This window comes from Diprion similis, chromosome 8 (assembly GCF_021155765.1).
Source record: "Diprion similis isolate iyDipSimi1 chromosome 8, iyDipSimi1.1, whole genome shotgun sequence".
NCBI classification, from domain to species: domain Eukaryota; kingdom Metazoa; phylum Arthropoda; class Insecta; order Hymenoptera; family Diprionidae; genus Diprion; species Diprion similis.
In genome coordinates this window covers 5,541,916-5,568,836 of record NC_060112.1, presented here as the reverse complement: position 1 = coordinate 5,568,836, position 26,921 = coordinate 5,541,916, and the positions used below count along the sequence as shown (strand labels likewise).

Genomic DNA, 26,921 nt, shown 5'->3' with positions numbered 1-26,921 from the left:
ATTTGCTTTATCCGTACTTTTTTCTTTTTTTTTTAAATATTATTACCATTATAGAGACTGTATTATATAATTGAAATCATAGATCAGTAATTTATGAATTGAATCGCAACTAATGATTTGTAAATAATATATATATATATATATATATTATTATATATATATATATATATATATATATACCCAATATGCGCGCGCGTGTGTGTGTGTATATGTGTATAGAAGACGAATAATTGGTCGATTAATAAATTACTAGCCTATGATTAACATAAATATCTTGTGTTTCGTTATTATTTTTTCATTCTCGAATTTTATATGTGATAATACTGGATCCAAAGTAACTCGATTTAAGGTAAAGACTACAGGAAAAAAGAGGATTTCCTTCGCATTGGGAATAAATTAAATTAACCGGGGATGTGCGAGAATGCATAAAATACCTCTTTGCAGATTAACGAATCCGAGGAATATAAAACATCAAGTTACCGTGGATTTAGCCTATCACCCTGCACTCACTCACAGTTTCTTACCATATATATATATATATATATAAGAGTGTTTTAAATTAAGTGTATACCTCCTTAATTATTTTTCTCTTTTTTTGTTCTTCATTTTTCTACATATCAATTACTCTTTCTCCCTCTCCTTTTTCTTCTTCTTATTTTTTTTTTCTAAATTGTTTTCTCTTCTTTTACCTTTAAATTACTTTTCTAATACCGAATAATTAATCAATAATGTTAGTATATACAGGTACAGGTCTCGTATAGTTGCAGTCGTGTCGTCACTGGTTTTTAAGTTGTGGCGGGTGCCGACAAAATCCGCCATTTTGTTTATTTGTTTGTTCGTTTCTTTCATATTTCCTCGGTTTTTTAATCTTCTTATTCTCCTTCTTACACTTTTGTACGCTTTACCACGTCGCACGCAATTCGCCTATATAATAATGCATAGGACTGCATCTTGCACACTGCATTAAAATGGTGACCGACGAGAAGAGCGCCACGCGTCGAAGCTATAGAACAATATTGTATCTAATATTTTACAATATATAATATAAATAAATAGAAGTACTTTCCGATGTCTAAAATCGAAGCCTAAAGCAACGCTTCAAACATTTCAACAGTTACGGTATAAAATATAAATAAAAATGGAAAAATAATGGTAAGAAAAGACTTGATGTTGTTCTTCGGAACGCGTGGCGCTGCGTTCTTAAAGTCGCACAGTTTTGGCTTGTGTGCGGGGGTCACAATCAAGGCATGCGTAACCATAAACAACACGGTACCCTGCTTTAAGGCGATTTTTCGATCGCGATTTTCCCACTCCCTCGAAATTTGCACATCTCTTGATTCGCACATTGCAGTTTAGCGTAATTAGCACCTTTTACAAAATTGGATCAATGGGTCGCCTTTTCGATTAAACCATTCAAAGAACGATAACAATTGTTCCAGAATCTATAACGAGTCGATGGAAGAAGGGGAAGAACTCAGTTGGAAGTTTCTGGAATTTGATAACGCGACCCGAGAGGCCCAAATTTTTTTTGCTTCATCGATTTCGAATTTGGGTTTTCAGCCCGCTTTCATCCTGATTCCAGGGCCGATAATCATCGTGTCACATATTATCGCGAAACCCGTTTCGATCCGAATATCACATACACCTTATATGATTCACCGAGTCCGTGGGTGGATTTTGCGCGCTCATTATTACAATATATACGCTCTGAAACTAGCTTAATTTAATACTCTTTTCTCAACGTTCTCTAGCTTCTCCGCCTATTTTTCATCTCTTAAGTGCATTCGATGATGTGCGGTTGGGACGACTCTATCACGCTCGGCCTGCCCACCGAGTTTTCCAAATTGTGCAACGACGTCGAATGCGGCCCGTGTCCGTGACCGTTTCCAACACCTACCGCATTTCCTGGACCAACCACGTTATTCCCGACGCTGTTGCTGCGTCTTTCGTAATTATCGATGTGCTCCAACTCACACTCTTTCGACGACATGTTTCCTGAAAATAACAAATAATTAAGTTTTAGGAATGATTTCAGTCGAATTTGCGCGTTTCAAACACTTCCATTCATAAGAATCCCGCAGGCAAACTAATCAACAAGGCTCGATTATATCTAGAGCCCTAAGACAAGTAGAACCAGTAATTAAGGAATGTAACAAAATGTCCTATGTAACAAAAAGTGACGCCACATCGAAAATAAATACGCATTTCAAAACATTGAATTCGCTGCTTGTTTGATTTTTCCCATGCTTTCAACACGATATTGAGAATTTAGAATCAGCCAAGAACCCTTGCAAATAGACAAACTGTACCAAGAATTAACGGTGAAAATTTTCCAAACACAGAGAACTTAGGGCTTGCAAATATTTTTATCAGACATTTTGACACGAAAGAGTGAAGAAGAGTAGTTTTTTCCACGTATTGTTTTCTAGTATTGATGTTGGAGAAACTTACCGACGCTCATATCGGGCCCATATTCATAATAGTTGGGTGATCCAACGGCAGCGGCAAGAGCAAGTTCATCCTCGATGTTGTTTGGCCGACAGCTGGTGGTTTTCCAGTGTGTCCTTAGGCCGCTGGCGCTGATATACTTTTTGTCACAACCCTGGCAAGTATAGGGACGTTCGTTGGTATGAAGCCTCTTGTGAAGCTTGAGATGAACGAACTGGGTGAATTTGGCGGGACAGAGATCGCAGGCGTAGGGTTTTTGCCCCGAATGAAGGCGCAGGTGGGTTTTCAGGTTTGACGTAGAGCTGAACCTCTTTTTGCAGATTTCACACTGGTGCGGTTTCTCGCCTGGAGAACAAAAACGTGATTGAACAAACAATTAAAGATAAAATAGAAGGCACCATAACGGAATACCAAAGAAGGAAAGGGTGCGGTGTCAAGGTTCCTCATAGATCAGGGTTTCGAATGGTCATAACTCCAAACGTCACTACTGATCTTTTCATATGCCGTGAAGCGTTTACCAGATAATATCTGAAGCTTAATAAAGTTGGGAGTTTCAACCATTCGATGTAACGGTCTGCTGTCCGAAATTTGTGAATTCGGAACTTTGAGCCGCATCCGAAGGAAAATGGACTAAACAATTACCGGTATGAACCAGATGATGCTTCTGCAGGTGAGCGAGCTGCGTGAAGCTCTTCGTGCAAACGTTGCACTTGAACGGTCTCTCCCCTGAGTGGGTCCTGAGATGAACCTTGAGGTTCGATAACTGGCCGAATGTCTTGCAGCATACATTGCACTCGTAGTGCATCTTCCCGTCCTTCTTCTTGAGGGGGTAGGGCAGGGACCGATAACCCCTGGACCCCTGGGAGTTGGGACTGAGCGCTCCGCTCTGTGAGCACCCGTGATCATCGGGGGATAGCGAGCTGGCCGGGGAGTACCTGTTCATCGAATTCGATATGGTAAGTCCGGGATGATGGCCCAGGTGAAGGTTGTGCGTGCCAGTTATCAGGGCCTGGTTCCCGTCCATCTGCATGGTCGACGAGGTGGGAAGCTGGTGGTGAGACTCGATTCTGCGCTCGTTTCGGTCCCCGTACATGCTGGTCGGGGTCGGCGAATAGGCTGTGTTTATGGAAAGCGGGGCGACGTTGTGGTGGAGGTGATTACCCTGGTGGTAGAGGCCGTAGGGGTAGGGAGACTGGACCGGCGACATGGGGGCAAGGCTGGGACTGGTGTTAAGGTAGACGGAGCTGGACTCGCTGGGAATCTGGGTGATGGAGGAGGTGGAGTAGAGGATAGTGGCGGCAGGTGATGGGCTCTTTGACTTCCGTTGAGGCTTCACGGAGTGGAGAACAACACTGCCTGAACTGTTTGAGTGCAGGCTTCCGGTGCTGGAATGCAACGCGGCGTTGCTCTGCAGCAGACCGGTCGTCGAATTCACCCCGTTTCCGGGGAGCTCGGTCTGCATCGGCAGGTTCGAGCTGGAGTCCGGACTGCAGGGCATGATGTTACCGTACCTGTGGGACTTTTTGTACGAGTAAGCCATCTCCGTCGGGCTCGACGGTGGCGGGGTCACGGAATTTGGGGTGCAGTTTTCACCGCCGTTTGTTCCGTTCCCGCTGGTGTTGTTGTTACTGTCGGTGTTGCTTCGTAGGAGGATGTTCTCCAGGATGCTACTGGAATTCGTCAGGTACTGGGGTCGGGTTCCGGGCATCGGAAGACCCGAGGACTTCACTTCCGGCTCGTAGAACTGCTTTGGCATCTTCTCGGCCGGCTCCTCGTTCGACGATGACAAGACCGTGTTCTTCTGGATGACCAGCGTCGGCGAGATTGACTTTTGGAGCTGATGGACGTCCGGCGATATCGCACCGCTTAACATTTCGTCCCTCTCCTTTATATTTTCCATGCTCTTGTTGAAGCCGTTGTTGTTGTTATTATTGTTGTTGTACGTCTTGCTGATCTTTATCTTCACCTTACGGTACTCATTTTTCACTACGCTGCTATCCTGCTTCAGTATCTCGCTGCTTGGACCCTTTGCGTTCTTGCTGAAGTCCAACACGTAGTTGTTCTCTGAATCCGACTCACTGCTCTCCTCAGGCGGCGTCAGTATCTCGTCGTGGTAGCCATTCGAGTGGTAACCCTCGTCCGATCTCACCGAGCCGTCGGTTGGCGTCATCTGAGAACGCCTCTCGTATATCACACCCTCCTTCATTGGGGTCGTTTCAACGGACGTTGGTATTTCAGGCGGTATTGCCGACTGTTGAACCTGTTGTCCTGTAACACAATCGTCACATTCCTTTGTCAGAAATAGTACACCGATTTTTTTAGCTACAAGTATTCTACAAAGTTCGAACTTCAATTGTATCATATCGTAGTTATTTAGCATCTGATAATTACTTATTCTTTGCAGCATTAGCTCTCCGGTCAAAGGGTAGTTGAGCCTTTCCGCGAATTCCCTGCAATACCACACAAGGAGTTCTTGGTTCGGTAGGATTGGCTTGATGGTGTAGAAATAAATATTCGTCTGAAACACACAAGATGGAAGCATATGTAGTTACTCTCCAGATGATTCGATTCCTTAAACTCTATTTCTCCACGTAGCTATACCATCAACTGTCGGAAATCTCTCAGAAAGTATTTTAAATTAATCAGCGACTTCCGAATTAAGAATCGACTAATGCCATCCTGAGTTACGTGAACAAGTCGAACATCGCTGTTGATGCTTACCTTGTATTGACAAGCGATGAGGTTCTGGGACTCTGAGGAGTAAGCAGGATTGACGTATCGCATCCAATTTGATTTCTGTACGTCATATCCGTCGATGTAGTAGAACAATTCATTGTTCTTGTATACCTGCACACCATAAAGAAAAAGAAAAAAAATGTATAAGCAATTATAGAGGAACCGCTTTGCAATCGTCGAATAAACTGTAAGTCCTACGTGACGTGCAGAGCCATCGAATCCTCATCGCGTAACAAAGAATTAGAGACACTAAAGCACGCGCATAAAGGAAAAAAAACAAAAGGAAGGGAACATCAGAGAAGACAAAGAAAACTGTTAGAAAGATAGCCATCGCCATTATCTCACAATAGTTGACTGCTGCAGTCTAATGCCTCGATGATGTCATTAGGTGTGTTAATTGTTTCCGATTTTAGTCATTGACAACCAGTCTATTGTATTAAACTAATCGTACACTCGACCTGCGATCAGTCTCGTCGTCGTTAGAAGCGGCCATTTTCATTTCCGTCGATCAACACTTTCGAACGGTTTTTTAATTTGAGCGAGCTCAAAACGACTGGGAATAATTTAGCCCATGGGTCACAAATGACAGCTTTAATCGACTTGAGTCATTTTTCGGTCTTGTGTATAATCTCAACTGTATACCTTGTGAATTCTGGATGTTTCCATCAATTTTTAACGCTGCAGTGACCATGACAAGCGATGCGTGCACCGTGTTGAAATACCGACAACTTAATCTTTTCTTCCCTTTTTCCTACCAAAACTTAAATCGACTTAAGCCGTTATTTGACCCATGGGCTCAATTGCTATTGACTGTACCGTCAGACCCAGTGTTTGGAATTTGTGAAACCTGCAGTTGTCTTGGGAGAACATAAAGAGTATCGGCCTTGAGTAGAACCGTTCTTCTTGGCTGCAAGGCGAGCGAGTTGAAGAGAACAGTGAAAGAACATGTCATAGCGGAGTTCCCGACTGGTGCAAGGAGCGACCTTTCGCCCGATGGGTTAGACGCTCAAAAGTGTTTCGAGCAACGGTAAACGTGTGGGTACATAACGTCATAGAGAAGGGACAGGGCTCCGTTCGATTCCGCGTTCCCCGGGACCGTTGGACGGGACACGACAGGAAAAATTCGATTGGACTGCACGTTCGTGCATTCAAAATTGTTACGCAAACTGGGCGAGTTACACACGCGGATCATGTAAATGGTCGCCGATCGCTATCTTCGATTGAAACCAAAAGGCGTTGCGGAGTTTAACGGTACCCGCAACTCGCGTGACCCCCGTGCGGGCGAAACGCCGCGGAAAGCACGAAGATGTATGAGGCAGAATGTACCGTACTATCAACGCGGTTTATCAACTTACTCATAACTTCGCTTCGTGTTTAATGCAACGGGTAACGACTGCAGGCGGGTAACGGCTATCTTCTTGGCTCTGCACTATAGCTGATATGTTATACTGTGTACTACTCACCCTCCAGAAGTACTTCCGGTTAGCGTCTGCCGGCACCAAGTCCTTCGTGTAGACTTGTCCTACTAAAGGGCCGAACCTCGTTCCCTTCGGGATGTAACTTGTACTCCAAACTCCCAGGACCTGAAAGAACAGTTGCAAGCGATATTTTCAGAATCGGTGCAGGAAATAAGCAATTTTTACAAATTTTATTCCAGTCAACTTTTCTCACGATTGTGATGGCTGGAATCACTTTATTTATTTATTTTTTTCACTCCATGAAATTTAAATGCCTTTCGAAGTGGTGTTTCAACTACTCTGTATAGCATTTAGAATTTTTGAAAATTCAGTTTAAGTTAATGTAGCAGCTTGGATTTCTGAGTGATAAATATACTACATTTTTCTGTATTGTATTTATAATTTCGACGTTGTTTAATACCGAGTTTCAAGAGGATTTGGTTTCGTTAGTTTCAGTATTTTATTTCTTAGTATTCAGTTCTTTCAGTTGACGAAATATAAATTGACTTTTGAATACCACACATTAAAATTTTTGTACCGTTCAGTTGTAGTTTACTTTATTTTAATATTCGGTTGTTTTATTACACGAAATATAAACTTCCGTCGACATACTGTTGCTAAGTTATTGATTAATTATCTAGTATCAATCGTACGGATTAGTGGTTCAAAAAAAAATCAAAGTAAAACATATGAATAAAAATTCAGCCTTATGTCAGTTCGAATGTTGTAGTCCGTAGCTATTCTGCAGCTCGCGCAATACACAATGACATTTGACAACATACCCATCGAAATACATAAGTTGTTTGGAGGAAGATTATTTTAAGCAGCCAAACGTAATACGTGTACGAGTAGGTATATTGAAGCATGATACAAGAGATATTTGAAGGCGTATTTACGAAATGATACGCGTGAATAGCGTATTTCAAAAACGCCTGTTTGACGCAAAGGAGAACCTTCATTTCATGGAATTTTTTCAAGAATTTTCATTTCATTGAAAATTGATAACAATATATGTTACAATGGAGGTCATTTTGTTTACGCTATAGGTACATATAATCAGTTCATTTTTCCCCTTCACTGATTAGTGGAGAGATAGACAGAGAGAAAGGTTTTTTCATGGCTTCAGCTAATTGCGCTCTATGCCTACTCGGAAATGAACACTGTCCACGTATTGAAATGAATCAAAGAAGCAAAGAGCTTCGGAATTCTGGAAGAAATTTTTAGAGATTTTTTTTTATAGAGGAACGATCAGATCCATCTTAGTTATTTTATGCATTCATTTTAGACGCTTGCTATTCCGGAATGCGTATTGTATTTTTTGAAACGATGTTTACAAGTCATTCAGTAATTCATAGATCTCAAGGAAAGATTCAAAAATGTATGAATTCGTAGGTAAGACTTGAATAACCTTTTCGATAATGATAATCGGACATAAAAAATCCCGCCAAGGATTCTCGATTCTCAATTGAACACGATACAATTTCAAGACTTATGTCAGAAACTTACCAACAAACTTATTTGCATTTTCTGATCTTATAAATCAGTATTTGATATTTTTTATAAAAATAGAAATGAACAATAAATGACCATTATTCAGCAAGATGACTAGGTTGTCTTAATAAGGCTCGGAGTTGATCCACGGTCCGATTCTGGTCGTTAGGGTCTATAACTAGTCACAAGAAAATAACCACATGACGGCTGGATAAAAAAAATAACCAAATTCTCAGAATCGATCAAAGCATTAATCTCGAAAACTCCGTTTCATGCTTGTTAATCGTTATTTTATTCACGCTCTTTGAGAGAAATTTGGTCTTGTGAAAAATTCACTTCTCCGAGAACCTGACGTTGCACCGAAATTAATATCGTCGCACACCGAAGAAAATGAAAATGAATTTTGTAGCCACAACCAGAAAATCAAGTATGATGTTACTGTTTTTGTAAGTATTGTGACAATTTATTGTTGGTGCAGCAATAAATCGATAACATATATATAAACAAATGAAATTCTCAGTGGCAATATGATGATTATGTAAAAAATTCGAGTTTCCGACAGTATTTTTGCTGTAAAATAAATTTTAAAATTCAGCTCAATCTTACATCGTTCAGGGCTTGGGAAGGCTTGAGGACCAGGTTCCTTGGCAGAGAGGCTTCGGCGCGGTTGGCGTCATTGGGACTGGGAGTGACGTCGGGCACCAGATAGACTGCATGCTGTTCGAATTCCTCTTCCCTGAGGGTGCCATGATCCCACTCGCTGCCCTCCATATTTTACTGTAACAAAAAGTTTGAGAATTCAGGTTGGCTTTCGAGGCGCGTGAATCCAAAATGGAGAGTCCAATCGCGCGGCAGAGGAACCGGCTGGCACTAACTCCCCCGGAAAAATCCTCACTGAAAAGTTGAAAACAGCCGCGAATTCAGATTGCTTTTCCCAAAATTATTGTGATCGGAATTCGGCTCGCTTCAAGATGGAGAACGGGTTTGAATAAATGCTGGAGAACGCCGCGCGGCGTCTTTTGCGGTTTGGAAAAATTCCCGAAGCCTCGTAGGAGCTTTTACCTTTCTCGTTAGTGCCGAATTTACTTTAACGGAAATTAGCGTTGGCTCGGCGAGACCGCATCGTGAATTACGTTACATGTATAACGTTGTGCAGTGACTGAGTGCACCCTTTAACGCTACGAAAGTGAAACTGGCCTGTGCATTGATCGGCTCGCTGCAGAGTGATGGAGTTCTTTGCTCGGAGTTGGTTCACATCCCCTGCCATTACCGTTCTCTTGTGATCTCCCCCCCCCCCCCGCATTGCATACGCGGTCCTTCCGCAATACCTTGCCCTTAAGATAACGCCGAAATTTGCCAACGTACCAAGAGTTCCGAATCCGCATTCGTCCTTGACTGCATAAATTTTATCTTCTTATATTCACTTAATTTTATATTACCACTGAGAAAATTATCCCCAGATTTAATGCATATTTTTCAAGCTTGATTGTATTTGTATATTTTTAATCCGAGATCCGGAATTTACACTTGCTAAATATTTTTTATCACTTTAGAACGCGAGGAGGGGCGGCCTTACGTGATTCGGTAATTTTTCAGCGAAACCGAAGGGATGATCGGTAACTGGGTTATTATAGTAACAACTTTCTCTATTTTCAAACGATTATAACGTAATATTTTTTGTCGGAAAAAATTTTTCTTCCAGTCGTTCAACGTCCGCTTCACTGTTTTCAACATTTATATTTGCAGGCTGTATTGATTTTATTCGTCGATACTACCTGATTACCGCACTTCTTTTTTAATCTTACACAGCAAAATTAATGCTGTGTTATTGTAACTATTATGTTTGTTGAATGCGTAATCTATTTTTTTTTTTTATAATAGTTTCTTATCTTCTTATCGAATGATATCGGATTCGATCAGTTTGTTCCGAAATTTCGGTCCTTTGTTTCAACGTCTATGTTACGTTTAGAAATTTTCGATGGCACAGAAACACGATTTTCATTCACAATCGTTAATGATTCCAGGTTGATTTTATTCAACATCGAACTTTCTTCGTTTTATTTCGAAAGACATTATCAAGATTCACAATAAACATCACAAATCAATTTTATTCGACATTGTAATTTTTTATTTTATCTCGCGAAACACTAAAATTCCAGGTTGATCGATACTTGATGACAGCCAATTCGGTCGTTGTGTATATATTCTCTGATGACTTTATACTTGCAGTCGTTCATCACGCGTTAAACCAAAGTCAGCCATTGTTATAGATAGTGAAAGAGGCTGCAGGGGGTTGGATAAAAAAGAAAGTGAAAAACGGGGAACCAAGAATAAGAAGAAACCAAAACAATTGACAAAAAAAAAAACCGTACAAACACTTTTACTTGGTGATTTATTCTGGGGGGAAAAATAAAAGGGTCAATAACGGTCTTTCGATGTTCGAGCGAACATTACGACAAATGAAAAAAAAAGTAGGATAATCGAAAACTCGAATTTCGCTTGTCTGGAAGCGGCTACGGCGATAATTTGCGATTGAACAAGCGATCGAGAAAAAAATCCGTCCCGTTAATGATAAATGTTTGGAGTGAAAATTTTAGCAAGAATTGCGGGTACCGCGTCGCGCGATTGGCACAGTGTGAAACTCGGGAAGCCTGACCTAGCCCAACTCGGCTCAGCTTGGCTGGTCGGGCTGACGGCTGCAGGCGAAGAGCTTTCTGTGTGCATCGCTCGGTGGCGAACACCGATAACGCGGAGGGACCGTGTGTGTTGGTAAGCGTCTATGCAGGCGGAACGCGCGGGTGTGATCGGGTGAACACCGATGCAGGCGCATAGACGCGGCCTGCGCCTGCACCAACACAGCGACGAGGTGCATTTCTCTCTGATGCGCTTCCCATCGACCCGCGGTGCGCCGGCAGAGTCGGTCCTCCTCTTTTATGCATTTCCCGAAACTCCCTCTCTCTCTGACTTCCGTAAACCCCCTTCGCGAAACCCCCCGGCAACCCCGCGTGCACGGTTCCGAACGTCGGTCACGCATGCGCTTTCATTCACTACTGCTGCATGATGGTGGGTGTGCGATCTTTCTGATGGTATTCCGGTGCAATGGACGAGCGTGAATGATTTTTTCCCTCTTATTTCTTGTAATCATGCCGGGGACTGCTCGATTGCATAACGCGGTTACGTTTGGGGTTCAACATTCAGTTACTTTAAGATATTCGGTTTCACTTGAGGTCGAATAGGCGCTTGAATGTGGCTATGTGAAAACACATGGGGTTGCATCACATTGGATGAGGTCATTCGAATTGTCTTGTGGAGTCACGTGATGTTGACTAGCATCACCTGAGTAATTTGAAATAATATCAAGACACATGAAGTTATTTCGATTGGAGCCAGTTTAATTTAATCAAAGTCATGCAGTCGTTCAAATTCACTTGACGCTAAGTGAAGTTATTTGAATTGACTCGAAATTTTTCGAGTTAATGGGGAATTGAATTCTCGAATGCCAACCACTTGCCACATGCCAATTACGGCCAATTCCCCTCGTAAATTATGATTGATTTTGAGAATCTATGTAAATAAAAATTCAGAGCTTTTTAAATAAAAATTCAAAAGTATCAATTACTTTTCAAGAAGATTCTCTAATTTTTGTTATTCATTTCAATACGAAATTAGCGAAGCAACGTCCAGAAATAATATATTATACAAGTATTCAAAGCATGGGGTAGAAATTGAGACCTACTAACACCAGAAGCTTATAGTCTTAAAAACTGGAATTGAATTAACTTTTTTTGGACTAAAGTTGATTCTACTAAATATTGAATAACTAAAAAATTAACAATACATGAACAATAAATGAACGGTCGAATAACTCTTATTTCTATCGACATAATTCAAGACTAAACAGAAATAGCTGTACAAAATTAAAATTTAATCTGCACGTCGTTTTCTCTGCACCAAGCCAATCCATAGGTACAAAATCAATCGTCGCCTACGTCAATCTCTGTGATTATAAGAAGAATTGATCGGGAGGGGGAGGCGTGACCTTATGCGAGGGTAGTTGCGCGTTCACCGGAGCAATGAAGGTGACCTTCAAACGTGCAAATCTATGCTAGTAGTAGTGGCGTGGGTGTGAGGTGGACGGATGGATTGCAAGGTTAAATACACGTGCACTGACGTCAGATGATAGGAGCGTAGATACAATTTTGTCAGAATATTTTCTCCAACCTCGACACACGGTGGTAAGAATTAAGAGAGAAAAATTGGGAGAAGAAAAGACAAGAATTGTCACGTGATACAACGCGATTCGAATATACAATACAGAAAAATTCTGAGAGCGTTTTTAACTATAATAAGTATCATGTTCAGTATACATTTTCTCAGAATTATGAGGGTGAAATTTTTTCATTTTTCAGGATTAGCTTATTCAGAATCCAGAATGTTTGCAAAACCCTAAGGACACTTTGAATGTTAAAAGTGCATTAATCGAGTTGATTGTTCAGAAATAAAGATCACGTTTTTTGCGGAAAAATATCAAGTAATTAGTCAGTGAGGATGAGCGTGAAGAGAAAAGAAGAGACAGATACGTTAGCCATTTTGAAAGATAAGAGGTACAGCATGGCGTCAATAAATAATGAGATCAAATGTCACTGATTTTGTCAATTATTTTTTAGTGTATCCGTAATTGTCACTTAGAAAACAATAAATCAATTTTTACTTATTCACTCCTTGCCCCTCATCCCCCGCCTGCCGCCCTAATTTCGATTAAAAAAAAATGTACAAATGAATTTCTGGATTTATTTCAGCGCGAAAAAATGGCGCACTGATTTCTGCAAAACTATTTACACATGCATGATCCAATTTCGTAATTCGGATCGCCTGATGGGCTGTGCGACATGTTTTATACGTGGCACTGTGCGAAACGCGCGCGACAGCGGCCCGATTTTGACCTGGCTAGAAAATTTCTAAACGCGTTGATCACGTCCGGTGGAATTTGCGGCGGCTGCGAAGACGTGCAGTATTATTCGTACAACGATTGAGCGTGGCTATTGTAAGGCTATTAGTCTTGCTTGGAACAATACGAATATAAGGCAAATTGGACGACCATTATAGGCGTTGCTATCCACCAATCGTCAGTCTCACAGAAGCCGGCTTTATAAGCCCGAGGAAATTCCTCGTCCGTGACACGATAAACCGTTTCACTTAACCCATCGTAAATTCATTGGCATTACGATGCGGTATTAACGACGATGTTTACACAGAAATACAAAAGGTGCGGTTCATTATCACCGACTAATTATCGGCCCGCTGTACAGCGTAACGATAATTTGTGTAGCTACAGATTCCGTTTTTATCGTCGTATCGCTTTTCGATCTCGACAACACTTTTACTCATTCTCATTATTCCACTTAGTTTCATTTCTGAAAAATTGTCAACTATGCGAGTAACCTGATTTTTTCATTCGTTACGTCGGCCGTTGATTCGACATCAATTTTTAGGAGCCCTTGAACCTCTAGGGAAAAGTCTACATATCGAATTTGGTATCTTATTCAATGGAAGGAAGATGTTTTCATGGCCAAGTTTTTGTTCAAGATGTGTCAATTTTGAGACAAAAATTCTTCAGTGAAAAATAGCGATCCGTTGATTCTTGATGTCGAAGAAAAGTAAACGAAGAAAAATAAAACGAGACCGAACAAAAGCGGAATGAAGTGTTTCGGGTAGTATAGGTGACGAATTAGCTACCTGTCGCGGTGTCACATCGGGGCGCTGAATGAGTGTAGATGCGAATTCATGAATGGAAAGAACCGGCAAGTACATCACGGGGGAATTTAGAGTCTCGAAATTTCACTTTTCGGCAAACCGATCGACGCGGCAAGTTGACTCATCGTTAATAAATTTGCAGAATAATAATTTATATACGTAGATAGTGGTGTAAAATAGTTATTGCGGATATTCGAGGAATGGAAAGAATTAAAAATTTCTCAAACGATTGAAAAGAATGACGTATCAACTGGGGAGAAATCATCTTCAGTCGAAAATCAGCATCGCGCCTTGAGCAGCGGCAACCGGTTAAACGGAGGTCCGCGGGATTTTCTGCAAGGCAGCAACCCGCGATTCGGGGTACCGCAGAATGTAAACCGGAAAAATCCCGAGCGCACAGAGCGCAGAGCCTGCAGAAGGCGGTAGCAGAGCTGGAGAAGGAGGATAGGCGGTAGTCAACAAGGAGGTTGCACGCTGAAGGAGGTCTCACTCGGTCATTGTCCTACTTGGGTTCGGCTATACTTGCCCGGTTGAGTAAAAGAGGTTTCAATACCTTCTGCAGTGCGCCGTTCTTACGGCCGTACAAATCGCGCCCCGCGCGCCAAGCTGGACAGAACCGCCGTTCCTCGGACGCCGTGACGTCACTCGGCTAACTGTACCTGTTCGCGCGACCCCCCCTCCCTCCCATCGCTCATCACGATCAGTTCGAGTGGGTCCTCCACTCGCGGCTTCTGACATCCGGAGAGCTTCGCCCCTTCGTCAAAAGTAAAATTGAAACCGAATTCCCGTTCACGGTTCCGCCGACGCGCGCGCTGCGCCGACCTCGAGGTGACAAAATTCAGCCCACCACGCTCGTCGGTTACGCAATTCACTTCGTTATCAAATTTAAGGTTTGAATTTCCCGCGCTTGGAGATCAGTCGAATTGAAACCGGGTTCTCTGCAATCTGCTGCACGTGCGATCACCGGCATCAATTTGACGTGGTATTTACAAGGAATATGATTACATCGTCGCAATTATTCTTTCAGATTGATGTTGCGTGAAGTAGAAAATACAAGTTGCAATGGACTCACTATTAGATAGATGGCGATGGCGCTCAGCTCTCATGCGGTAAAAAGAGTTTGTCGATAGAACAAGATTTAAATCGCTCCGGAATTCTCTTGACAAGCCCTGTCTACCATAATTGCCGTACTTTCGGCTCAGGAATAGTATCAATTTTGGTAGCTAAACACGGGGCATGAGGGAAGTAACGACGTACCGCCGTCCCACTTGCGATGAAACTGGCAGGAGGGCTGCAAATAAGCCTATTAAGGATCTTGATCCGCGATAATTTTGGATCGCCGTAATTTATTCCAGGAAAGAATATATAACCGAACTTTGATAGCACGCGCTGGAAAGTTTGCCAATGACTTCATTTTCTGTTATTGCATGCAGTTGACGAGGCGTGAATGAAGTTGAATAATTTATTTCAAACGAAGTTAAACAAATAAGAATAGAAAACATCAGGGACGTAGAAATCAGCCGTATTTGCAAATGACGTCAGAAAAATTATTATTATATTCGGCAGATTGGATACAGTTGAATATCGTAATCAATGTTCTCAAAGGGACCGTTATAGTACATTTATCTTTTTATAGTTGAATTGACGTTACGTGTAGTACAATGAATATAATACCGTTAGTCTGGTTAACCAAACACACTTGAACCAAATAAAAACGTATTCTCTTTCGGTATGATATCCTGGTGAAAGAATTTTGCTTATAAATGCAGCGTAGCAGTTGAAAAAAATGTCAGTGCATATATCTCGTTTGTGAGATATTTTTGCGAGTTATATAGAGGGTGAACACGGGCCGCATAAGATTGTGACAAAGTTTAGCAGAGCGACCTGAATTCTTTGAGGATGCGGAAAAAACTTGTTGTGCACAAATTCGAATGGCTTATTTAACTTGTCTTCTCTTTATTTGTGTGAATCTCACTTTATTTTGTCACATCTAGTTGCTACGTGTCTCTCCCCGGTAAAAATCATAAATATGATTGCACAGCTGATTATTACGGTTATCTTAAACCGTCATTCTTGGTTCCTCGGATTTCGTTCGCCAGTCGTGAGTGGCTACAACAGAGAGCTGCAAATTAGCTAGAAATATCGCCAGCGCGGTTACACAGAGAGAACGACGTGAGAAGCCAAACGAGTTCGTTGACCCGAATGTGGCGAAATGATTATAACAGTACCTATATAGGTGGCAGGTTGCGAGTCCGCGGTGAAGGGGACGCACAACGCTGCGCCGCGCGATCAGGTTCGTTCGTTCGCATCGCGTAGGCTGTGCAGGTAGTACGAATTCACGGCCGTCCTGACGCGTCGCGACGCCAGGACGCGTGCGTCCCGACGCCCGGCTGACCGCGCGCGGCCAACGCACTCTTGCTCCACTGTCGTTCTAAGCCGAATTCTCTTTCGCACCTGGTGTGACTAACCTCGCATCCGACGGCTGCTTAGGTTACACCCTGGATGAATCCGCATTCATCACTGATGAATATAATGGGAAGAAATTATACTTCCTTCTCTTTCACTTGAGATGATGCTTCGTCATTCTTACAGCCTGCATCTGCAAGCCTGACTCAAATTGGATAACAAAGAAATTTTTCACTACGGGTGAATTGAAGAGATCAACATGGCCGCCGGTGACCCGCTTGCGATTTCATTTCGATCGTACGATCATTTTTAGCGCTCAAGGACCGTCCGAAAACGATTTAATTCAAACCCAACGATGGCAGGAATTGTTTGTACAAGATTTCAACCCCGAGGATGGTCTGAAAACCGAGAATTTACCGCGTAAAATTCCGAATTCTCGTGCGTATTATTAATCGGCTGTTTTATTCCCGCCTAAACTATAATACGTACTTCTAAAACTGGGTTAGATCGATTAATTCCGCATTACCCAAGACGTTAGTCACTATTGTATTATTTGACGTATATCTTACATATATGCAACGTGAGTTTGAGATTCCAATAAGACGAACAAAGTCGCACCCAAATAGCTTTTCCGAATTTCATTTGCTACCGTAATTACATCGGTGAATACACGCACGATATCGGAAAGAAATATGGCGGACGTTCCTTCGCCGGTTAAGAAGGTTAGACAACTACGCGATGGATGGCAGATATCGAGGGCACGACGATGGAATATGTTTCCGCCGAAGGCTGCGACCGCAGCTACTTCTGGTGCCTCTCTGACCTGATTCATTTTTACATCAGCCTTCATCATGCCCGTATAATAATTCCCCTGATATTCTTCCTCCGCTCTTAAACTGACTATAAAGAACAACCCTTGACGTCCATTGAATTCCACGAAGACTTTTCGTTGAATAGAAATAACGATTTTAGCAAAGTTTCCGCGAATTTTTTCTACACAAAATTTATGCCAATAAATTTTGCCACTTTTATTGCGTTTCGTCATATTTGTTGTTGATTAATGTAGAATAGAACCAGGACATATGTCAGTATTTTTCTTAGTAATTGTAACCTTTTTTTGTACGCTGTATTTGTAAAAAGTCAGAATGTCATAGCTTAAAATAACACGCTTTGTTTCTTAATGCCGTTTCTTTTCGTCATGTGCAGGTAATAGGTTTAAAGTATAGGCATGGAGGTGATTAGTTTCTGTACGAAAATATTAATGTTATACCTCTAGTCACGATCAGTGATCGAAATGGGACTAACGATTAACCTGAAATCTTCAGATAGCCTGGTCAATTACTAATAACTTGGATAAAAGAAAAAGATCAAAAGAAAGAGAAAGAAAATCCTGCTCTTCATCGTTCGAAATGAAAACCTGTCGTGGAACGCGAATTTAATTAATTCGAATGTCTATTAACCGTCCGATTGATAGACGTCACACGATAGATAGTGATTAATTGTCAGTACCGGTTAACCGCGGTTGACATCATTATCGTTAAAGGTAAGACAAGATTGAAATTAAAAAAAGGGGAGAAATAAATACAACAGAGACTTACAATATCATTCATTGATTTCAAAAAAGTCTATGATATCGAAAAAAAAAAAACGGTTAAGCATTGAAATTCAACTGTGAATACATTGTTAATAATAACGCCAAAGTGCATATAATCTAACCAACTTAAATGAAAAGTAGCTCATTTCATTCTCGGATGAATATCTGAGAGTGTTTCTTGATCCTTGAATTTGTCATATCGCTGAAAAAAATCCAACCTGTATAATCGTCATGATAATTTACAGATGATGAACTTTTGACTTAGGAAAAAATATCTTACTAACGCTACTCAAAATTAAATTCACGTAACTCGTGGAGGATAAATTTTGCGTATAACATGATTTACTGTTCGTGTAGACGGAACAAGCAATAGATCTATGCAGAGTGAGGATAAAAACGTGGAAATACCAGAAAATGTAATGTTTAAAACTTCAAATTTTGTCAATCTTTAGAATTCCGACGTTTTGATACTTGTGATTTTCCATTTTTTTTACCGTTCTAAATTTTCACTTCTCCATATCTCACCTGCCAAAACTTCAAATTCAATGAATCATATTTTCACTACCCTTAAAAATCGATCTCACGACCCTTCCACATATCCACCCCCATCAAAGAAACATGTAAATATAACGTGAATTCCCTGATCCAGTTAGTAAAACGTTAAAACCAAAAACATCACTATGTCCTTTTACAATTCCGTCACATATCTTAAATTACAATTTTTTCAAGTTGTAACCCCTTATCGCGTTACTGTGTCCAGCGTACTTTCGCGCAGACTGTACGTCGCACGCATCCTTAAACGCGGAGCTGCATAGCAGACACACGCGTGGCATCGAGCACGGCGAGAGGCGCAAAAGTTGCGCGGGACGCAAGGCAAAAGTGGAAGTGGCGGCGGTCAGCGGCTCGTCAGACAGCCGGGCAGTGGAACAAGCGAGGGTCAGGCACGACCGCTGCGCAGCTTTCAATGGCACGGAGCGCGGAGGCGCCGCGAAGGGTTGACGACGGGACGAGCCGCAGCATCGCCGACCGCTGAAGCACCGTAAGCCTCCCCACGCGGCCGCCGTCGCGTCGGTCGACGAGTAGTAGAGCACCGACTCGAGTCAGCCAAGTGAGTTAGGTGACCGCTATAATGATTTCGCTACCTGGTCGGCCTGGCTCCGCGAGTAGCGGTCGTTGAACCTCGCTACTCTCTTGCGCCGCGTAACCCATTTTGTAATAGCACACTTTACCCAACCGGCACGGCGAACTCTAAGACCGTCGGTTTTGATTTCCTTTTTTTATTTCCAGTTTTTTCTAGACTTTTTTTTTGTCAATTCTTATTTTTTATTTAATCGAAAAGATTTGTGTATAATCCCTTTTAAGAAGATTTTTGCTCATTTTTATGTCCCCACTAGTCAAGATTTCCGGTATTTTCTTTTGCAGTAAGATTTCTTCAATTGGTTCTTAAATTTTTTTCTACTTCCCTTCGCTACTGTTGTTTTTAATATATTTACACTGCTAGTTGAATTTTCTTTTACCAGCTTCTTTTTTATTCGGAAACACTCACTCCGGATTTTGAATGACTCTTTCTTACGTGGAAAAAAAACGATTATCGCCAATGTCCGTATTACACTACTGTTCCTATTTTATTATCATACATTATATACATTTTCATATGTATATTGTTTTTTTTTTTTTTTTTTTTTTTTTTTTTCTAACCCTGTATTCATCTAAAGTAGAGAGAAAAAGATTATCAGTCTCCTCGACCTTATTTCATTACGTTTCTTTTCTGTTTCAACTAACTAGACTTTGAATTCATTTTCAGGTCGATGCGCGATGCGTTCCCGTTTAAACTTTCTCAAATTTTAACATGAAATTTGTCTCATCGATGATCATAAACTTGTTTACTATTAATATTATCATCACTATTATTATCCTAGCTATTCAATAATTTTCTGCTACTATTATAGTCATTGTTATTATGTATTTTGCATCATTAAGAGTAGACAAAATAAAAAAAAAAGGAATGCAAAATTCCTCGATCATTGTCATTGCGATGGTAACGTTAATCACTATTTATGATCTTCAATTTCAATGGTGACGTGCGTGTGACGTGAAGATAGCGGTTCCTTTGCTGTTGATTAATCGGATCTGCGATTGGATTTTTTTTTTTTTTTTACTGTATATAAATTTTCGTGATTCTGAAAACTTCTCAAACTTTATCCGCGATGCTTCAAATTTTTATACATCGTAAAAAAAATTTCCGCACCGCAGATGCAATGGTGAGTAATAATTATGGACACGCAATTTAACTATTATATCGCCGATCATTGAGCCAAGAAGTGTCGTTCTTACGGCCTGAGAATTGACTTCCAAAAACTGTGTCTTCGACCGACGCAATTTTTAATCTGCATCTCAACTTTTGTTCCTTCACCGTGGCGAGTTGCTGCGATCGTTGAATCTTCCGTTCTTTTGTCGCGGTATTGTAAAACGAGCGCGGAATTTCCCTTGACCGACTTATTATTTTCACCCATCGTAGGTAGTAGGTGTATCACATAAGCCTTCCTTGCCTACTGTTCGTACAATGCTAGTTGCGTGTCACCGACTCGCCGACTGACCGGACTGCAGAATACAATAGAAATGATCGAGAACGGTCGTCTATCTGCTCGATTATAGATCATGGATGCAGGCGCACCGCGATGCGTAATTGAATTTACTCGCACCCTTTATTCTCAATCATCCTGCCTGGATTTAACTGCCTTGTAGACCCGAATCCCCAATGCCAATGTCAACTCTCTCAATCAGTCATTACCCTTTCACCTTACATAACGAATGGTTACAATATCGTACTGCAGCTGTTTGGTTATAGCGCAGAGACATGATACCGTTTTTATCCGACTGCAATTATTCAGCGTTTGATGTTCGAATGTCATGTTCCTTCGGATGTTAATAATTGTCAGTGTGAGAAAGGAACGAGGGAAGAATTGAGCCAAAAAATCAAGGAGTTAAGAGTGCTTGGTATGATTGGAAGAAAAGTAAAGTAGGTACCAATAAAAAAAGTATAACTCGAAATTTGTCAGGTTGATTCGCCTGTTTCAAATTTTAAGATGATATGAAGTAGTTGATGTAAAGTTCGGTCTTCATGTATATTAATCCAAAAATGAAAGTTTTACGAGTAGGTGCTCAATTTTCCTGTCGAATTAAACGACCGGAATCGCTCGACATATTTCTCTGCCGATGATAAAAAATGACAAGGTTGAAATTAATACAGAGAAAACAAATTGGTAACGATATTCAGCGAGCAGTATTTTGCAGTATGGAATCTGTATGGCAACCATGATAAATCTGCAAGAATTATGGTGAAGTTCAGTTACTATATTCAGCAAATCTGAGTTGATTTTTCGTAGATCGCACTGAAAAATATGGCTGCCACACAACAGTTACAACAATTGTTGATGTAAGATTTATAAAAATTAATTTCTTTCTCATATATTTAAAAGCACCATTTCGCAAACTCAGAACGACTTTTCTCTAGTAGAAAAAATGCAAGGTGAGATGAAGTTGAAACCTCGTGAAAAACGTCCAACAAAAACGAAGAAAAAATGGGGCCTTTGATCGCACTCGAGAACGGTTCGCAGCCGTCGATAGGTAGAAGTTAACGTACAGTCCTTGCGAAGAGGCAAGGCTAAAGTGAAGGGAATCTCTCACGGCTGATGGTTGGCCGTGACTTCAGTTAGACGGCAGCCACAGCGCGTCAATGTAGAACGGTCAATGACACCGTGGCCGCTGAAGCCACGGTGGTGGATATACGCCCGATACACACAGACAAGGACCCACATACACGCGCATATATCTATGTCTATATCTCTGTATTATCTATGAAGTTATAGAAGCGTTGGGGGGTTATGCCTAGACCGTAGCTGGCTATGGCTGGCTATGGCTGGCTACGGTGAACACGCATGCAAGGCGAGGTTTGGGGGCGGGTGAAGGGGAGGGATTCTTTTATGGCGTTTTACTCACTAGGTTTAACTTCATGACGTCAATGTACAACGGTGTTCTATATTTTGACTAAAAATTGACGCTACTTTGCAATTTAGTTAGAGATCTGTAGCAATTTACCTCAAAGTAGTAGTAAACGTAACAGTAGTTCTATTCCATAGATAGTAACAATCAATAATTGCAAATTTGAACTCATGTTTCTTCAAGTCCATCCTTAAGTTTCAGAATCATATTCATTTCTGTTTTACATTTTCCTTGATGGTTCGTTCCGTTACGTTTTGGGTACAGGACACCCCGCATTCGTACAAGATCGATCTTAGTTTTTATTTCCGGTTACTAAAGAGACGGCTGATTATTGCATCAGGATCTGATTGCGATTCTCTGTCTGTAAGGCATGTCTGGAGATTCGTGACTTTTGCCTGAGGCAGAAAATGCGAAATGTCCAGCTTTGAGGTGGTTCAGGATCAAGTCATAGCGGCGTGAACGTGTAGGAGGGTAAATATTTATGAAATACGTTGTTCAATTTTTCATGTCACTCTATGAGAAGGCGAATTTCATGTTTTTGGAAGCAGTTTAATGCCGTAGATTTTGGCTTCACTACTTGCAGATATATTCGCGGTTTGACTGATTCCGACAGTTCAAATTCCAACATGGTCGGAATAATCTTTCAGGCTAAATCTCAGGATTAATCGAATACAGGAAGTCGGGATTGAACTCGTCGGATTTGATCGTCGTTTTCTCGATTTTCAGATTAGATAAGAACGATTTTTATTTTCAAGTAACGGAGAAATTCAGGTCCCGAAATTCAGTAAATCTTTTCTGACAATTCTTTCATTTCATTCGTATTGCACGAAATATCGTCTGAGAAAAATTCATTACGGTATTCAATGAGTGTGAAAATCAATGTTTTCTTTTCAGGAAAGTCTATTTCCCTGTTGTTTACTACGTAATCATCTGCCAAATAAATACGACTCTCTTCTCTAAAAGTCATTTCAGCATTTTGCAGGTAAGTCAGTCACGATAGCCCGCCTTGTATCCTTCAACAATTTATCCCACTCTAAAAAACACCGCAAGTCAAAAATCAGAGTGTAAAAAGCAGTCTTTGAAAAAGTGTCACACAAAACGACGAGAAATTCATAATAAGCATACTTTCCCCTGTCTAAACCATCGAGAAAATGAATTTTGCTTGTCGACGAGTGCATTTGGTTTAAACAGTTTGATTAATTTTAAATAACTGTTGCATTTATTTTTCACACACTCGACTGTACACTCGAGTTCAAAATCTATACGCGAAGTGGATGCACACGTATCATCGTGTGATTGAGCTATGAGCAAGCTAATCGTCGGTGTGCCAATACTGCGTTGATGCATGTAAACTGTGAATGTACCGTTACGTCACATTAGTAAGCACCTGCAGCCGGTCGTTACTCTATTATGTTGTATACCTTTGCCGTGCCAATTTCGAAAACCTTCTTCAAAACTGCATCGCGGATAGAAACTGTAACGCGTAAGCGGCTTCGCGGTTTTTCAATTACCTACAGACATCGACTCGAAGATCTTGAAACGCAATGAGAAGACGATTAGCAAAGTTAAATCCAATAAAGTGCGGACAAATAACTATTTCATTTAATTCATCCTCTTGGTTAACGATATTGATGTTACATGCGCTTAAATTACAGAATGCGGTTCAATTAATTTGAAACGAATAAGAAATTTGTACGAATTGTGTTGAAATTTCAATGAACAAGCCTTGATTGGATTTCAATAGGGTAATTGTTTCTTGGGATTGACGGAGAGAATTATACTCAGTAATATATATAACTGTGAGAATAAGTTACAACGCCGAAAGAATTATGTCAATCAGATTATGTATACAGTAATTCACAGTAACGGGCTCAATTATAATTTCAATATACCGTTGAGAATTTCTGTCTTGTAATTCGTTGCTGTTATATGTGTAGGTGCAGTAATCAACTCACATAATTTCTCTGTGAATGTAATTTCAGTTTCAAGCGACAATTTTCGTTTTTACAATTATAAACCTCAACGTTTGTGTGACATTTAAATTCTGATCCGCATCGGTTAATGGTGTAACAGTAAAATCGTGATATTAATGTAACTAAATATGTCAGACATTTTGATTTTCGAACTGCGGACTGTGTTCGAAAAAGAGTACCTAATCGAGTTCCATTGAGAAGATATAGAATATTTATGGCATGTTTTGCAATGTTCGGCTTAGTGAATTTCAGACTTGGGTTACAAAATGACGATTCGATTTCGAAAAAATTCATTTGTTAGTTTATACTTTTGAAACTGTATCGTGAGGTAATATCATAAAAATCGAGCAGAAGTACGGAATCGTAGTACACCAACCTCTGCGCACATAACACGGTGTTAAACATCTCAAAGTAAGAAAGTGTAGCAAGTTGAAAACCGGTTAAAGGAAACCGAAAACTTGCATTTTCGATCAAATTTTCAACGAGATCCGGATACATCTGGGGGTAGGTATGATCGGTGATATAAAAAGTAAAGTGTCGGAACAATGATAGAAAGGATATATATTTCTATATATGTATATACATACATTAAAAAAGGAAAACTAGTAAATACCGTTGCCGAGGGGAATAACCCTCCGACCCCGCCATCAAGCCGCCCCCACCGATCCGAGAACCCTCTCTTTCTCTTTCTCTCTCTCTCTCTCTCTCTCTATCATTGAATGCATCACAGGGAGGGGGCAATGGCGGAGTTACACCGTTATGACATATTAGGAAATACGAGTGTGTTTAACGGTGTTTCCGTAGTTACTAAGACCGAGATATGCAGGTATAGCGCCGGGGGAGGAGGGCGCATTTCGGCGGGCGTTTCACGAGCGCAATGTAACGAGATGCAACATGTCGGCGCTTTCGCGTTGCAGCAGCAGACGACGAGAGCGATAGCAGTGACAGGTTCTGGTCGACCGCTGCACGAAATCGTGCGACCGTCGTCACTGCGTGAGCTTTGAGAGCGTGCAGCGAACTCGGCGACAATCGCCGAATTACCGATGTAACGATCTTATAACGAGATGGCCGATTAAACGAGCGTCATTTTCATTATCCTCTAGTCCATTTAACCAATCAGCTGAATCTCCGCGTCTTAATTCAATTTCGAAACAGCCCCGGGCGATGACGATGATAATGCAGGGCGTAAAAAATGCCCGGGAAAAGAAATTTAAACTCGACGAGCGACTCGAGCGATCATCGCGCCAAAAGCGTGCTGCGACCGTTGCGCAATGTCGAAACTAATTAGAGACTCTCGTTGCTGGTTGTAGGAACTGCGGATCGAGGAAGAAGCCGGCTGATGATCGCCATGACCTTGCCTGCCTCCCGACTCCTTTAACCAAGTCGTCGACTGACCGGTTGCATAACCAACGCGCGGCGGCGCACACGCGGAGAATAACGAAACTCCGTGTGCACTTTGTGCAACTCTAGGAGGGTTTGCATGGTATTTAATGATGGTGCTCACCTGAGGTTCGTTGAAAGAGTGCAGCTTGAGTCCGTGCGGTGAACTTGGTGAACTTGAAGAGCCCTGTCAGGACGCACTGCACTGTGTATAATACCGATATCGTTTGCCACAACACTGAGTATTGAACGAGAAACTGCATGAATAACGTTAGAAGCGTCGAAACCCGCACTCGGAATCACTTACATCCCTGCTTTTCCGGTCCGCAAAGTCCCGGACCAGTAAATACGGTGCGTGAAACACAAAGTAACGAAAGCACAAACTGGAGAAGAGTACGATGAGCGCAGGATAAACTGTCGGGATGTGTCACCCGGGAGTGACAGTCTTTCTAATACCGCTTGTCAATCACACTTGTCCCGTAAAACGTACATGAGTACCTCTTCAGGATCAATCGGCAACGATGAATCGCCGTCGTGACACTCGATGAAACCGATCGGAGCTGATTGCGAGAACTGCAAGGTTGCCGGTGCAGCTTGGGTTGGTCGGATTGATGGCGTCGCGGAGTAAAACGCGACCGGCGACAACTATCGAAGAACCGTTGACCGATGGTTGTTGCGAGCAAGCCGCGGTGTTCAAACTGACGCTTCGGATGGTAGCGAAGGTGGGTAAGCACAGGCGGTGGGTAGGTGGGCAGAGCCAGCGAGCGGGGAGTTGCGGCGGCGAAGCAGCGATCAGCGCGATCCAGCGCGAGTGGCAACCTTAGCCTTAGCCTTAGCCTTAGCCTTAGCCTTACAGTCTCGGTCGAGTCTCGAGACCAGCACAGTCGTCGGCGCAGAGTCCCAGCGGCACGTCGGCTGGTTCCAGCAGCCTCTCTCCTCTCCTCTCTTCTCTTCTCCTCTTTTTCTCCTCTCTTCTTCTCCTCTCATCTCTTCTCGCGTGGCGGTCGGTTCGGTTCCTCGGTTCGGTTCAACATTCTCCTGCATCGACAAAAGCAACGGTACTCCGTACTCTCCGTCTCTCTCGAGACTCTCTGGTTACTGACCTCCGAAAATACGTGTAATGCTTCACCCTTCCCACCCCAGCTCTCCCCCCCCCTTCCTTCCTTCTCTCCGAGCTTCCTCCTCCCCCCTCCCCCGCCCCTCCTCCGCCCTTTCCTCTAGCTTCTTCGACCTTCGAAGAGTCATGTTCGTTCGGAGTGGGGCTGCGTTTTCGAAGGGGGCTAGGATTTCGAGGGAGATGTGTATATAGAGAGATGTTGGGTTTGTTATCCTCGGAGAGGGGACTGGATAAAATCTGTTTTAATCGAAATTCAACCGAATTTATAACATCCTGTACCTTATATACTACAGTCATTTTATAATTTAATTCTTATACAAGGTAGGCGCGTAAAAATTCCCTCGAGAAATTACATCTGTAAGATTACGTACAATAATTTTTTATGATCGGTAACATTTCTTGTCATTTTTGTTGTTTTTGGTTTTATATTGAAAGATGAAAAAACGGCGTAATTTATAAACTGAAAATTCGATTTTTTTTTATATCTGATAATTATACATAATTCTCGATGGTTTTTGTTTTTTGTATTTCGCTCTGTTTGATGCTTCTTCTCTTTTCAAGTT

At 41.7% G+C, this 26,921-nt stretch overlaps 1 protein-coding gene across 2 annotated transcripts; it reads right to left on the bottom strand.

Moving 5' to 3' along the window:
* Window positions 1-606: 606 nt before the first annotated feature.
* On the bottom strand, window positions 607-25,989 carry LOC124409236 (PR domain zinc finger protein 1). Of its 2 annotated transcripts, none has more exons than XM_046886734.1 (8): window positions 25,366-25,989; window positions 8,739-8,909; window positions 6,648-6,767; window positions 5,170-5,295; window positions 4,840-4,966; window positions 3,091-4,716; window positions 2,452-2,793; window positions 607-1,995 (listed from the first exon to the last, which is right to left on the bottom strand). In XM_046886734.1, the coding sequence occupies exons 2-8, from the start codon at window positions 8,901-8,903 to the stop codon at window positions 1,775-1,777; spliced, it is 2,727 nt and encodes a 908-aa protein (XP_046742690.1). In that variant the 5' UTR covers window positions 8,904-8,909; window positions 25,366-25,989; the 3' UTR covers window positions 607-1,774. The 2 variants fall into 2 exon arrangements, with proteins under 2 accessions (XP_046742690.1, XP_046742691.1); XM_046886735.1 differs by lacking the exon at window positions 25,366-25,989 and adding an exon at window positions 9,498-10,422.
* Window positions 25,990-26,921: the final 932 nt, after the last annotated feature.

Bases quoted from the DNA above. Each gene is read 5' to 3' on its own strand.
- LOC124409236 (XM_046886734.1), bottom strand. From the start codon at position 8,903: ATGGAGGGCAGCGAGTGGGATCATGGCACCCTCAGGGAAGAGGAATTC. The intron at 6,768-8,738 runs GTAAGATTGAGC...CTGTTCTTTCAG, and splicing joins CTTCCCAAGCCCTGAACGAT to GTCCTGGGAGTTTGGAGTAC. The intron at 4,717-4,839 runs GTAATTATCAGA...ATTGTGTTACAG, and splicing joins GCTAATGCTGCAAAGAATAA to GACAACAGGTTCAACAGTCG.